This window comes from Leopardus geoffroyi, chromosome X (assembly GCF_018350155.1).
Source record: "Leopardus geoffroyi isolate Oge1 chromosome X, O.geoffroyi_Oge1_pat1.0, whole genome shotgun sequence".
Lineage (NCBI taxonomy): Eukaryota > Metazoa > Chordata > Mammalia > Carnivora > Felidae > Leopardus > Leopardus geoffroyi.
The window spans coordinates 46136064-46148903 of NC_059343.1; the positions used below are offsets into that span (position 1 = coordinate 46136064).

At 53.1% G+C, this 12840-nt stretch overlaps 1 protein-coding gene across 9 annotated transcripts in view; it reads right to left on the minus strand.

Moving 5' to 3' along the window:
- Positions 1 to 1645: 1645 nt before the first annotated feature.
- Positions 1646 to 12840, minus strand: part of IQSEC2 (IQ motif and Sec7 domain ArfGEF 2) — a 78564-nt gene continuing 67369 nt past the window's right edge. For 5 of the 9 annotated variants that reach the window (XM_045470638.1, XM_045470640.1, XM_045470639.1 and 2 more), the window contains 7 exons: positions 10749 to 10888; positions 9860 to 9985; positions 7631 to 7730; positions 6912 to 7073; positions 5054 to 5227; positions 4513 to 4562; positions 1646 to 3914 (listed from right to left, as the gene is read on the minus strand). In XM_045470638.1, the coding sequence (XP_045326594.1) occupies positions 2949 to 3914; positions 4513 to 4562; positions 5054 to 5227; positions 6912 to 7073; positions 7631 to 7730; positions 9860 to 9985; positions 10749 to 10888 (1718 nt within the window). In that variant the 3' untranslated portion in view covers positions 1646 to 2948. The remainder of the gene's footprint in view (positions 3915 to 4512; positions 4563 to 5053; positions 5228 to 6911; positions 7074 to 7630; positions 7731 to 9859; positions 9986 to 10748; positions 10889 to 12840) is intronic. The other 4 variants (XM_045470643.1, XM_045470645.1, XM_045470647.1 and 1 more) reach the window with 1 other exon arrangement.

A 12840-nucleotide genomic window follows, 5' to 3' on the forward strand; every position in this document is an offset into this window, starting at 1 on the left:
GAGATTATTATTCCTATTTCACAGGTGGAAGACCAGGCTCTGAGGGTCTAGGTGACTTGCCAAAGGCAACACAGTCAAGTCTGTGACTGAGCCAGGATTTGAGTGCTAAAAGCTAAGCTTTGGGAAGACAAAACCAGCATGAAGTTGAAGGTGGGAGAATGGGGCGTGACTAAAGGCAGTCCAGCTTGGCCCACCAGGGAAGAAACCAAAGAGAAAGAAAGAAAGAGAGAGAGAGAGAGAGAGGGAGGAAGAGAAAAAGAAAAAAAAAAATGCTGGAGCACCTGGGCACCTGGGTGGCCTAGTTGGTTACGTGTCCGACTCTTGCTTTTGGCTCAGGTCATGATCTCACAGTTTCATGAGTTTGAGCCCCGTGGCTGACTCTGCAGCATAAGAGCCTGCTTCGGATTCTCTCTCTCCCTCTCTCTGCCCCTCCCCACTTGCACTGTCTCTGTCTCCCTCAAAATAAATACATAAACTTAAAACAAATTTTTTTAAAAAATGCTTATTGGATTTCATTCTGAAACCTCCACATCTAAGCTCTTCCAACGCTCAGGTTGGGTCCTGGAGGCGGCATCAAATGGTTAGATGGCCCCAGCTGCTTCTCTCACTCAAATGTGCATATGAAGAAGAAAACAAAGGCCTCGGTCCAAGCTGCTAAAGAGTGGGGCCATACAAACCATTCCCTCTTAGGTGCTATTCCAGGCCATACAAACCATTCCCTCTTAGATGCTATTCCAGACTCTAAGAAAGCACCAAACATATTTACTGACTGCTGCTTCTGGGGACCCTGCTGACCCTAACCAAGAGCCAGTGCTCTGCCCCACTCCTACTGGGCTCTCCCAAGACCCAGGACATAACTTGTGGGGCTGGAAACATGTTCATTTCATAGGGAGGCAGTTTGGGGGGACTGGCCTAGAAATCAGGAACCCCCATCTCGACTTGCTGTGTGGCCTTGGAAAAGACCCTTCCCTTCTCTGGACTTGTGTCCTCCCGTGTAAACTAAAGAGAATCCAGCTATTTGCTATCTAACAACATAAGTATATACACAAAAGAGCTCTTATGATGTATCCAGCCCCTGGCTTCCTGGCCCAGGTCACCTACCCCCCTACCCTCAAGGGCAGAAACATGGCCAGCCTTGGGCAGTCGGGAGGGCCCCAGGGCAAAGCCAGGCAGCCACAAGAAGGGTAAGCACAGATGGCACAAGAGCAGAAGGAAGTATCCCACCTGTGAAAGGAAGAGCAGGGAACTAACCTCCCCAAGCACCTACTCCATGCTGTCTGCTTGATATCCGTTACCGCCATGTCATCATCGCTACTCCATGTGGCAACGGCTTTATCACCTCAAGGTTTAAATCAAGAAAACTGAGACCCAGAGGGTGCTTCTCCTGAGTGTGTGTGCCTCAGAAGGGAAAACCTCAGGACTGGAACTGGATCAACTCCAAAGCCCACACCCTTGCCGCTGTGGTCCATTAAGGAGCTGAGAGAGGGAAATCTCCCTCATCCCCACCTCCCACCCAACCAAAGCATCTCACCCACCCAGTTGCCTGAGCTGCTACCATTAGCTCCTCACCTCCCTGGGCTAAGGCTTCTCTCTCCAGGGGCTCCACCCTCGGGGAGGGGGCATAAGTAGGAGGCAGAGGCGGGAGGTGAGCACAAGGTCTTTTATGAGGCATCAAATATACATTCTTATATACAAGGAGGAAAAAAGACAATGCCTGAACCCCAGCTCCTCTCCATACAGCCCCTCCCACTGCTGCCCTCCCCCACCCCCAAGCCCCTGGGTCCCTGGACCTTTATACAGCCAGGGTCTGTCTGTCTGTACTGCAGCCCATGGTAGAGGGGGGAGAGGGAGGCAGGAGCTGAGAAAGGAGCTGGATGTGCGGGGCAAGAAGAGGAGCTGGGGCTTGTAAAAAATATATTTATAATAAATAAACAGGGCTGTAAAGGGGGCTGGAGAGGCAGCAGAGATTTTGACGGACAGAAGGACTCAGGCATCCTGGCTCCCAGCCCCTGCTCTGATGGCTTCAATCTGCCTCAGGAAGGACATCTTGGGCTTATGGTGGCCCTCTGGGAGCGCCTCTCCCCAGGGCTGATGCTGGGTGCCCTGCTCCAGCGAGGTGTATGTGGGCAAGATCTGTAAAGTGCATTGTCTTCAGTTGTAGGAGGGGTCGGTGTAAGGGAATGGGAGGGCATGCAATATGGGTGAGGGAGGGCAGTGCCCTTCTCATCCCAGACCTGAGCACCCCCCCCCCAAACCTGTCTGGACTTTTATCAGGGTAAGAACATTGCTGTGAGAGGCAAGGTCCTGAAGCTGAAGTGGTCTGGGCGGGGGCCCACTGGAGAGAGGACAGAGGCTGGCTCTGGAGAGGAAGCACTGCCCATTTGGGGGCCAGCGTTAGTGGGGACCCACCGAGTGCACTGACAGCCCTGTTCCTCTGGCAGGTTGAGAGACACATGATGGAGTTTAGTCAGGCCCTGAGGTCTGAGAGAGGGCCGAGTCAGCCGAGGTTTGGCCACAACTCTACAGAGCTCCCTCCTAGCCCCATGTGGCTAGAGGTGCTCTGGGGAAGCCTCCACCCTTTACTGCTCCTGACACCTGCCTGCCCTTCTCTACCAGCCAGAGCTGATGGGCGCTCACACTGGCCCAGAAGTCTGAGGTCACCTTGGGGATGGGGGTGGGATGGAGACAGGGAAAAGAGGAGGAGGATCTCCAAAAGGTCCTCACCACTCCCCAGAGCTTGAGAGCCCTGCATCCAGGCTTCAGGTGGCAAGGATCCTTCAATCTGGAAGGAAACCCCATGGCAACTGTTGAGGGTTAGAGGAGGGGTCCCGAGGCAGGGAAGAAGTGGGGAGGAGGACATCTTTATGTGTATATATATTTTGGAAAAACTGGGAACCTCTTGTGGATTCCCCAGACCTCCCTGGGCCCCAGCTCACTCCCTCTGTTCATCAGACCACGGTGCTGATCCGGCTTGGCTTGGCCTTGGGGTTTGCACTGGGTGGGTTGGCCGTGCCAGGGGGCCCAGAGGCGTGCAGTGGGCCATGGGGGGAAGTGGGTGGCAGGGGTGAGTGTGGGGTATGGGGTGAGGGGGGGGGCAGGGGTGGGTAAGAAGGGTGGGGTGGAATGGGTGAGTGCGGTGACAAGGGTGACTGGGGGTGGTGAGGGTGGGAATAGGAGCCTCCTGGTGGCCGGGATCCAGGGCCCCCTGTGGCCCCTGCTGCTGGCATCATCTGTGGGTGGTGGCTGAAGATGAAGTGCTTGGGGCCCTGTTTGTGGGCTGGAGGGTGCTGGGGGGCAGGACTGTACAGGGGCAATGGGGATGTGGGCTGGTGCAGGGGGTGGCGGCCATGTGGAGCAAACTGAGGGTGTCCTCCAGCCCCCCGTCTGGGAGCCCTGCCTGGCCGGCCCAAAGTATAGTGCTGGGGGCCTGGGACTGGTCCATGGGCATGGAAGTGGCGGTGTGGCCCCACAGGTGGGGCTGAGGCGGGAGGTGGTGGAATGGAGCCCAGCTGGGGCAGGGGCGGGGGCTGCTGAGGAGGTGGGGGGAGAGGGGGTTGCTGGGGTGGGAGGTAGGGTGGCGGGGCAGGGCCTGGTCCTTGGCAATACTGGGCATGCAGGGCCTGGAGCTTGGACTGCCCATCAGGCAGCACCCCCAGGCCACCGTGGCTGTGACCATGGTGGTGGTGGTGGTGGTGGTGGTGGGTGGAAGAAGCAGATGAAGAGGAGGCAGAAGCCTGGCCTGTTGGCGGTGGTGGCATCTGGAAGGGCCCCTTGCCCCGCTTGCTTCCAAACAGGGAGCCCAGGAAAGATGAGGAGTTGGAGACCGGTCTCTGGCTCTTGTACTCCTCTGGCGGCGGGGGTGGGGGCGGAGGTGGCATCCTCTGGTGAGGGCGTGGACTGCTAATAACAGACCCCTGGAAGCGGGGAGGGGGGAAAGTCAGGCCAGTCTAGACTTCCTAAACCCCCAACCCTAAACTCCACCCGGTCCCTGAGGGCTGGAACTGGGGAGACAGGAACCCCCATGGCATAATGAAAACCAGTTTAATGGTCCTGTACTTGTACATGGAGCTCCCCAGCTTGCAGAGCTCCTCTGTCACATCCACTATCTCATCTGAGCCTCTGCTGGGAGAGGAAGAATTAGTAGTACCTCCTCCTCATCCCCATTTTGCAGGCAGGGAGAATGTTAGGCCCAGAGGCACAGAGTGACTTGCTCAGGCTCAAAGAGCAGGACTTGGAGGTGAGAGCTTCTCACGGTCCAACTCCAAGGGCATCTCAACTCAGAGTCGGCCCTGGGGTTGAGAGGGGCTAGGGAGAGTGGAAGACAGACTGAGAGACAGGCAGAGTGAGGACAGACAGAGTTGAGGACAGATGGAGAAAGTGGTTGGCTGGGAGAGGCAGCCTCGAGGTTCCCATCAAGGAAGAGGGGAAAGCATCAGGTCCCCTCCTCCTCTGGGGCTCCATGGCAGGGCAGGGTTCATGCAGAGGATGAGTGGGGCAGGAGCTGGCACTTACTTCGATGGTGCTGTCCAGCGATCCCACGCTGTTACGCCGCCCCCGCTTCCCTGCACCCACAAGCAAGGAGCCCAGCGTCAGAGCAGCAACCCCCCCTCCCCACCCTGCTGGGCTCCAGAGCTGGGCACCAGGCCTGGGCCCCTCCCGGGGACAGACACCCCTATTCCCTTTCCCCCGTTGAAGAGGGGAAGGTGGGGAGGAGGAGAGGTGGAGGAGGAGGAGTGAGAGGAGGAAAAGATGGCGAAGGAGGAGAGGTGGTGCTGGAGAGATAGAAGAGGAAAGAGAGGAGAGGTGGAGCAGTGAGAGAGAGAGAGAGGGGCTGACTGTGGCCCCACTTCACACTCCCTGGCCCAAACTCTGGGCTCCACCTGATCTGACCTGGCTCCCAGGCCCCCTGCGGCACAGTGCCCAGGGCTCTGGATAAAGGCCGGGTGTGTGCAGGTGTGGTGGGTGCAGGAGAGGCTGGCGGTCAGTGATAGGAGGCAGAGAGGACACCCGGTCCCACATCTCCCCAGCCAGGGCAGGGGCCCCAAAGACTTGCCTGCATCGGAGAGGTCTCGCAGAGAACTGCTGAGTGCGCCCCGTTTGAGCCCATCGCCTGCCCCATACGTGTCCTCCAGGCTGCTGCGGGCCAGCGTGCCATTCACTGAGTCCTTGGCCCCTCCGGGCTGTGAGGCATTAGGCCGCATCATACCTTTCTGCTTCTCTAGCTCCGCTGGGTGGTTGTGGGGGAGATGGGGAGAGAAGGTCAGGAACAGGAGTGAAAGGCCACTTGGCTAATCCCAGCCCTCCAGCAACCTTCCCCATTCTTGCCTGTTCTGTCCCTAGGCCTTCTGCTTTGCCCCCTGGACAGACGGCACATTCCCCCAAAACCTCAGTTCCATCTCTGAAGCCCCCCCATGGCGCCCACCCTGTTTCACACCATCTCCTCTGGCTGGGTTTTCCCTCTGTCCCTCTCTGCCTGCTCCTCCTGCTCCTCTCCCCTTCCTCTCACCCTTCTTGCTCCCCCCTCCCCTGCCCACTCTCAGTCTGGTCTCCCAAACCACCCCTGCCCTTCAAAACAGAGCTTCACAGTGGCTGGCTGGTCACAGCAGGGGCAGGAAGGCCCTTCTAGTCTATGGCAAAGGGCAATCCTTCCAAAGTCAGCTCAGTTCTCAGCTATCTTGCTCCAGAGCAGAGGGCTCCAGGAAGGACAGGAGCAGGAAACCAACAGGAATGGAATCCTCTATTATATGCCAGCAGTCTGCTGGGAGCTATGTGTACTTGATCTCACTTAATCTCACAACAGTTCAGAGGGAAGGATCATCATCCACATTTTCAGAGGAAGAAATTGAGAATCCAAAAAGTCATAAAGCTGGCCTGGGGTCATACAGCTGGAAATGGGGGGGGGGCGGTGGGGAGCTGATATTCTGGAAGCAGGTCTGCCAGAGTCCAAAGCCTGTGCTCTCTAGCCTCCTTACAACGCCCCCCTTCACCTCCCTGAGGAGATCATGGAGACTTTTGCCTGTTGCCTTCCCCTCATCTTGGTATGCTCACCCCTCTCTGAATGTCCCCTGGGTCTCAAGGATCTGGTGAACTGAAATGTGCGGACCTTGCTTTGCTGAGTGGAGCAGACCCTGGAACCGTGAAGGGCTCACCGAGCAGCTGTCAGCTGCCTCAGTTTCTCTCTCTGTGTCTGCCTATCTCTTTCTCCTCAACATCATGTTACTTAACTGTGACTGCTTAGCCTGGAGAAGAGAAAACTTGGAGGGCATTGAGTAAAATTAGACGTAATCACTCTTTTCCTATTATATATGCTTAAAACGACTTGGCGTGGCCTCTGGGGGCCAGAAGGATGGGTGATGGGGACTCAGCTCAGGAAATGGAGTGTGGGAAAAGGACAGGAAAGGGGAGGGGGGCTGGGAAGAGGGATCAGCTTTTTTGGACAACTAGGATGTTCAGTGCCAGGGTCCTACTAACATGTAGGACATCTCTTCTACCTTGCCTCATTAAACCTCCACAACTCTGTAAGGATATTTCATCATCCCAATGTCATGTATGAAGAAACTGGGGGATCAGGGAGTCAGGCAACTCACCCCAGCTTACCTATATAATAAGTAGCATACCTGGGATCTGAAACTAGAGTCCTACCTCCAATACCCTGATGCTTCTCCCTGCTGCCTTTCAATAGAAGGAAGAGCTGGCTCCTAATCAGGGCTTGGAATAATTATCTGAAGTTCAGAGGTAACGAGCCTCTTGTCCCTGAAGGTATTCAAGCAGAAGCTGAAAAGTTCCTAGAATGGGGGTAGGAAGGTTGGACAAGCTAACCCTCAACTCTGAGATTCTCAGAGGACACGATTCTTGGTGTCTGGGGGGGATGGTATCAGGAAAAGGGACAAGAGGTACAGCTGGGTACTCACACTCCACGCGGTATTTCTCCATCTCCTGCACCTCGGCAATGGACTCGCGCAAGTCGGATGTGAAGCGCAGCCGGTCCTGGAGGCTGGGGGCATTGAAGATGATGAGGACTTTGCGCTCCCCGCCAGGTACTGCAGACAGCAACTTGATCCCAAACTGGTAGTCTGGTGGGGGAAAGGGAGGTCAGGCACCCCTGTCAGCACTGAAGCAAGGTGGCTCATACATGAATGAGTTTTTCTACTCTTCAACTCCAATCCAGCTTCTTCTCTGCTCAGCATCCTCAGTGGCTTCCCTTTTGCCCCCAAAGGTCCCCAAAATCTTGGCAGTCATGGCCCTGTTACTCCCTCTACTCCAGACAGAAAGGCAAACTGCACTCTGACTCTCTCCAACCCCTGCCTTCACACCTCTGCCTCTACTCACATTGCTTCTGTTGCCACCTGACAGAGCTCCTCTGGCTCAGTCCTTCAAAGCGCAGCGTGATCACCATCTCTTTGGCCCACCAGAAAACGTACACACCACGGTTCTCTGCCAGACCCCCAGGGCACAGACCCAAATCATACTCCACCCTAGCCTACCCTGCATCCCGGGACCAAGTAGGTGCTTTGGAGACCTTAGTCCAGTTGTAAAGGACTCCAAAAACTGGAGGTTGGTATGGATGAAGGATGAACACGGGGGCCATGGCATAGACTTTGGGGATGCTGGGATCCAAGTAGGAACTCACATGAATTCTGGAAGAGCTGCATGTGCATTTCCACCAGAGGAAAGGACTGACGGAAGCTGTACGTCACCAAGATCTTCTTCTTCTGGAAAATTTTGGTGACCTTTGGCAGGGGGTGGGAAAAAGACAAGAGGCAGGGTTTGGGGTAGGGAATTTCCACATGACACCTATTTCTCATAGCCACCCTCCCCTCCCACCGCCACTGAAAGACATATACACACAAACACACATACCCACAAGTTGGGGAGAACTGAAGCTTGAGGAGCAGAACAGGAGAGATGGGAGAAAACGCAAGTTCCTGATGTAATGACAATGCGCAACGGACATTTGCGATTTTTATAGGAAGTAACCGAATGCTCCCCAGAAAGCCTGTTCTATCTAATACCTCACACAGACTCCCCCACCCTGCCCCCTTTTCTGAGCTTCCAGAGTGCTGCTTCAGTGCCTTTCACCACCAGGCTTTAGGTGAGCGCTCTGCGGGTGTGATCGCCCCCTGCTGGACCAGAAGCGCCACGAAGAGTCTGATTGTCGTGTTTCTTGCCCACCTCGGTAGAACCCCGCAACCTGTGGCAAATGCCAATGAACCAACGTCTAGAGTTAATGAGTCTCCCTCTCAATAGCCCAAGGTCTTTATCAAGTACTTGGGCACTCTGGATTCGACAACTGGAGGTTGTGAACACGTCAGACAGTCTACAAAGTGGTGTTTAAAAGCAAATTACTTGATTTCAGGATGGGTTATAGTGCATGGTTATGCAGAGCATTTTCTTAGTCCTTTGGACTGTGAGCTCCCGAGAATGAGGACTGACTTTCACTCATCTCTGTGAACCCAGTGCCCAGCATGGGGCTGGACATGCACAGGTGTCAGTGCATGACAGGTGCTGAAACATTTACACAGCACCTGTGTGGGCCTGGCACTCCTCTGGGTTAGGCTATTCCACTTCTGACTTCTTAACTCCATCCTCATGACAACCTTATGAGATAGGGATTAGCCCCACTTCACAGAGGAGGAAATTAAGGCTTAGTGAAGGCATTGGAGAGGCTTCATCTAAAGCAGCAATACTCGGGGCGCCTGGGTGGCTCAGTCGGTTAAATGTCTGACTTCAGCTCAGGTCATGATCTCATAGCTCATGAGTTCGAGCCCCACGTCGGGCTCTGTGCTGACAGCTCAGAGCCTGGAGCCTGCTTCAGATTCTGTGTCTCCCTCTCTCTCTGCCCCTTCCCCCCCTCAAAAAAATGAATAAACATTAGAAAAAAATAAAGCAGCAATTCTCAACTAGGTGTGACTTGGAACCCCAGGGGACATCTAGCAATGACTGGAAACAGTTTTGGTTGAAGGAGCGCTACTGGCATCTAGCAGGTAGACACCAGGGATGATGCTAAATACACTCCAATGCACAGGCTAGCCCCCACAACAAAGAGTTATCCCTCCCCAAATGTCAATAGTGGTGAGATCAAGAGACCCTGTTCTAAAGAACTGAAGATCACGGGGATAAGGGGGGAAGATAGCTCACTGTCCTCAAATCACTGAAGAGCTGTCTCAGAGCAGGAGAACACTCATTCTCTGTGATCCCAAGGGCCCAGGGAAGATGATTGGAGGAACCCCATTGGGAAACAGATTCTGTCAATCAGAGCTGTCTAACCAGGAAACCGGCTGCCTTAGAGGAAGGCACCCTTCTGTCTCCACAGTCATGCAAGCAGGGGGCCATGCAGGAAGTTGGTTTCAGGTAAGAGACTGGACAAGAGACCCTGAAATTCTCTTGTACCAGCAGAGTCCTTAAGAGTCCCAGCTCTAAAAGATGCACGTCTACAAGGGTGATGAGCTTGGTTTTAAGCTTGAATCACTTCAAGCATCCTGACCACCTGAAGGTTTCAGAGGGACCCCAGGGTCACAGGTTTCCCCTCCTTTCAGCCCACACTCTGGGCTATTGAGGTGAACAGGGACATTTCCTACCACTTCCCAGACTGTAAGCCTGTCAACTCCTCTGGTCCTCACATTTTCTCCCCCTGTGCAGCTGTCACTCCCTCCAAATGGATCCAAAAGGTAAAAGAGGGGCAGAGATGGCCTATGCCCTATCCAAGACTGCACACATCACATGGTAAAGCACGTCATCCACCACACCTCCACCCACCAGCGGTTCACATGGTTCACATAGACCCAGGGTGCAAGTTCACCCCCTCCCCCCCCCCCCCCCCCCCCCCGCCGCTCCATTTCCTCCCCTACAGTGCTCCTACCACGAGGAGATCGTTGAAGAGGAAGACTTCCCGCTGATGCAACCCTAGCCTCTGGGGGCGGTTTGGATCTGGCACCTCGTAGAGTTGACAGCAGCAAACCAGTCGACGGTGAGGAAGAGACAAGACCTAGATAGGCATGAAGAAATAGATGTCATCAAGGCTAGCCACACCAGCTTCAGGCCTCTGGCACCTTATCGTCCAACCTCAAGAGGAAGTTTACTCTGACACAAGGAGTCTAAGCAACAAAGGCCTAGGCTTGCCTTTGTCCTTGGAGCTCTCTTTGTTTAGAATGCCTTTCTTGCCCAGCTTTATATTCCATTCTTCTTCCAAATCCCAGTTCTAGTCTTTTCTCTTCCAAGAAGGTGTTTCTGATTTCCCTGGACCAGAAGTGACCTCTCCATCCTTTATGCTCCCTCAGACTAACTATAAGGCAGATGCACTGACACCCCCACTCCCAGCCTGTGAATACCTCTAAGGACAGAAACTATGTCTGATTCATATCTGTGTCCCTACTCCCCAGTCAAATGCCCAGCTCTATGGAAAGGCATCTGTAAATGCTTGTTGACTAAAAGACTACAGTGTGTTCTTGGTTTTGGTTATCAGTTTACTATTAGCTTGGCTCCTCACCTGGGATGGAGAGGCAAAACTGGGGTTGAGAAGGATGCCAATATTTATACAGCACCCACCACGTGCCTTGCAATGTGCTAGATGCATCCCCATAAGAGCATCTCACTCTGTACCACGCCCCGCTGAGGAATGCATTATCGCCTACTCCATTCAGCTGGAGAGGGGAGTCTGGGGCTCAGAGTCAGGGGTACTGACTTACCTGCCATTCAGTGGCAGAAACAGACCCAAACCCCGTCCCTCTGCAGCCTCTCCAGGCACTTACCGGTTTCTTGCCAACAATCATGCGCTCCACAGCCTGCACCTGGGACACATGGTCATCATTGGTCCGCAGTTCACGCCCCTGGATTCGCTGGTAGATGCCCACCAAGAGGTCTCGGGGGATGTCTTCACCGTTGTCAACCCCTGGGTAAGGGAGTAACACAGGGGCATATTGCACAAATGTGAGGAGTGGGTGGCAGGGGTTCCTCCAAATGCCCCACACCCAGGCATGAGTGCAAACAATGGCCGAGACTGGAGGGAGTGGGCACCCTCGGTCCCTTGGTCAGGACTGGACTGGAAAAGGTGTCCTTCACCAAGCAACTGGATAGCCAGTTGCTTTCTTTCCCATGGCGGGGATTTTTTCTAAGCCACTCAGAGCACACTGTGATTAAAATAATCAGATACTTTTCCCCTTTCTAACTAGCAAAACTAACATTAAATGTTAGTAAGAGTGCAGGAAAGTGGGCATGTATATTAACAAAACTGTTTTTGGAAGGTAGTTTGGCAAAAGCCTAAATATTCCATGATTCTTCTTCTAGGAATCTGCCCTAAGGCATTACTCAGAAGTATGCACACAGATGTGCGTACAAGTGCTACTTACAGGAAAAACCTTGAAACAACCTAAGTTCTCACAATAGAGGGACAGTTAAGTAAAGCTGAGTGTATCCATTTAATAAAATAATTTACAGCTATTAAAAACTTGGTGTTTACAAAAAGCATGTGAAAGTTCCTGTAGCGAGGTTACGTGGAAAGGGCAGGATAATAAAGAGCAGGAGAGAGAAGGAGGGAGGGTGGGAGGGAGGATTGATGAAATGAATGAATGAACGAATGACTAACAGCAGGATTCCAGAAGACAGATCCAGATGGCCTCTGATCTAACTCCCTCCTCCCAAGTCTACCATCCTTCTTCACTCCTGTCTGCTGAGTGAAACCCACTCACTCTTCCCTCCAAACCTTCTGCTAGAGAAAATGTTTTCTCCTTTGGAAATGCCACACCTCCTCCCTGGACAGGTGCTAAAGGAACATGCTTCATCACACCGCCTTTTTACCTCAGCTGCCAGAGAGCTTAAGCCCATCTACTGTGCAAACCCTGCCGGTCAGCCAATTTGTCTCATCTGTTTGTTTTTCCTCATGTCTATTTCCCTCTTTCGTTTCTGTTTAAATAATCCTAGCATATGTGCCATTTTTAGGAGGCTGCTCTTTGGTGAGAGCCAGGGTTTGACATCAATACAATAAACCAAGAAAAAAGGTCAAGGTGACACCTTCTACCTGGCATTCAAGGTCCTTGCATATTGATTCCAACTGACCTTCCCAACTGGATCATCCACCCCATCTTGATTGTTCTTCAAACAACTTTTCCTGCCTTTGTTATTCTTTTTTTAATGTTTTTTGATGTTTGTTTATTTTTGAGGGGGGGGGTTCAGAGAGAGAGGGAGACAGAGGATTGGAAGCAGGCTCTGCCCTGAGAGGGGAGAGCCCGATGTGGGGCTCAAACCCATGAGCTGGGAGATCATGACCTGAACTAAAGTCAGATGCTTAACCGACTGAGCCACTCAGGTGCCCCTGTGCCTTCGTTATTCTTACTACTAGGTAAGCCTCCTCTATTGCTATTCTGTCATATTAGCCATGCCTTCAAAGCCCACCTTAAAATGAAAATACTGCTTCCTCCAGGAAGTGTGTTGGAGGTGGGCTCTCCCTCCTCTGAGGTCTGACTGCGCTTTTGGCCTGACATCATGGTTTGCTTTTTCTCTTGTGTTGGGTATCTGGTACTATATGTCAGTCTGTCCCACAAACCAGGAGCTCTCTCAGGGCAAGGGACTATGGTTTCCTTAGCACCCATCACAGGGCCTGGCACACGTGAGGCACTCAGTGTCAACTGGCTGGCTGGCTGGCTGGGTGTTCAAGTGGATAAAGGAATGTATGGATGGAGGAAAGGGTACGTAGAATACTTAAATGAGTCTTTATGGGCATAAATAAAAAGGAGAGGGAAAGAGGGAGGAGTGAGTGATAAGTGAACAGATGCATAAAATGACTGAGTGGATTAGTGTAAGCTCTGTAAGAGCCAGGGCTTTTATCTCTCATGTTCACTGCTGTAA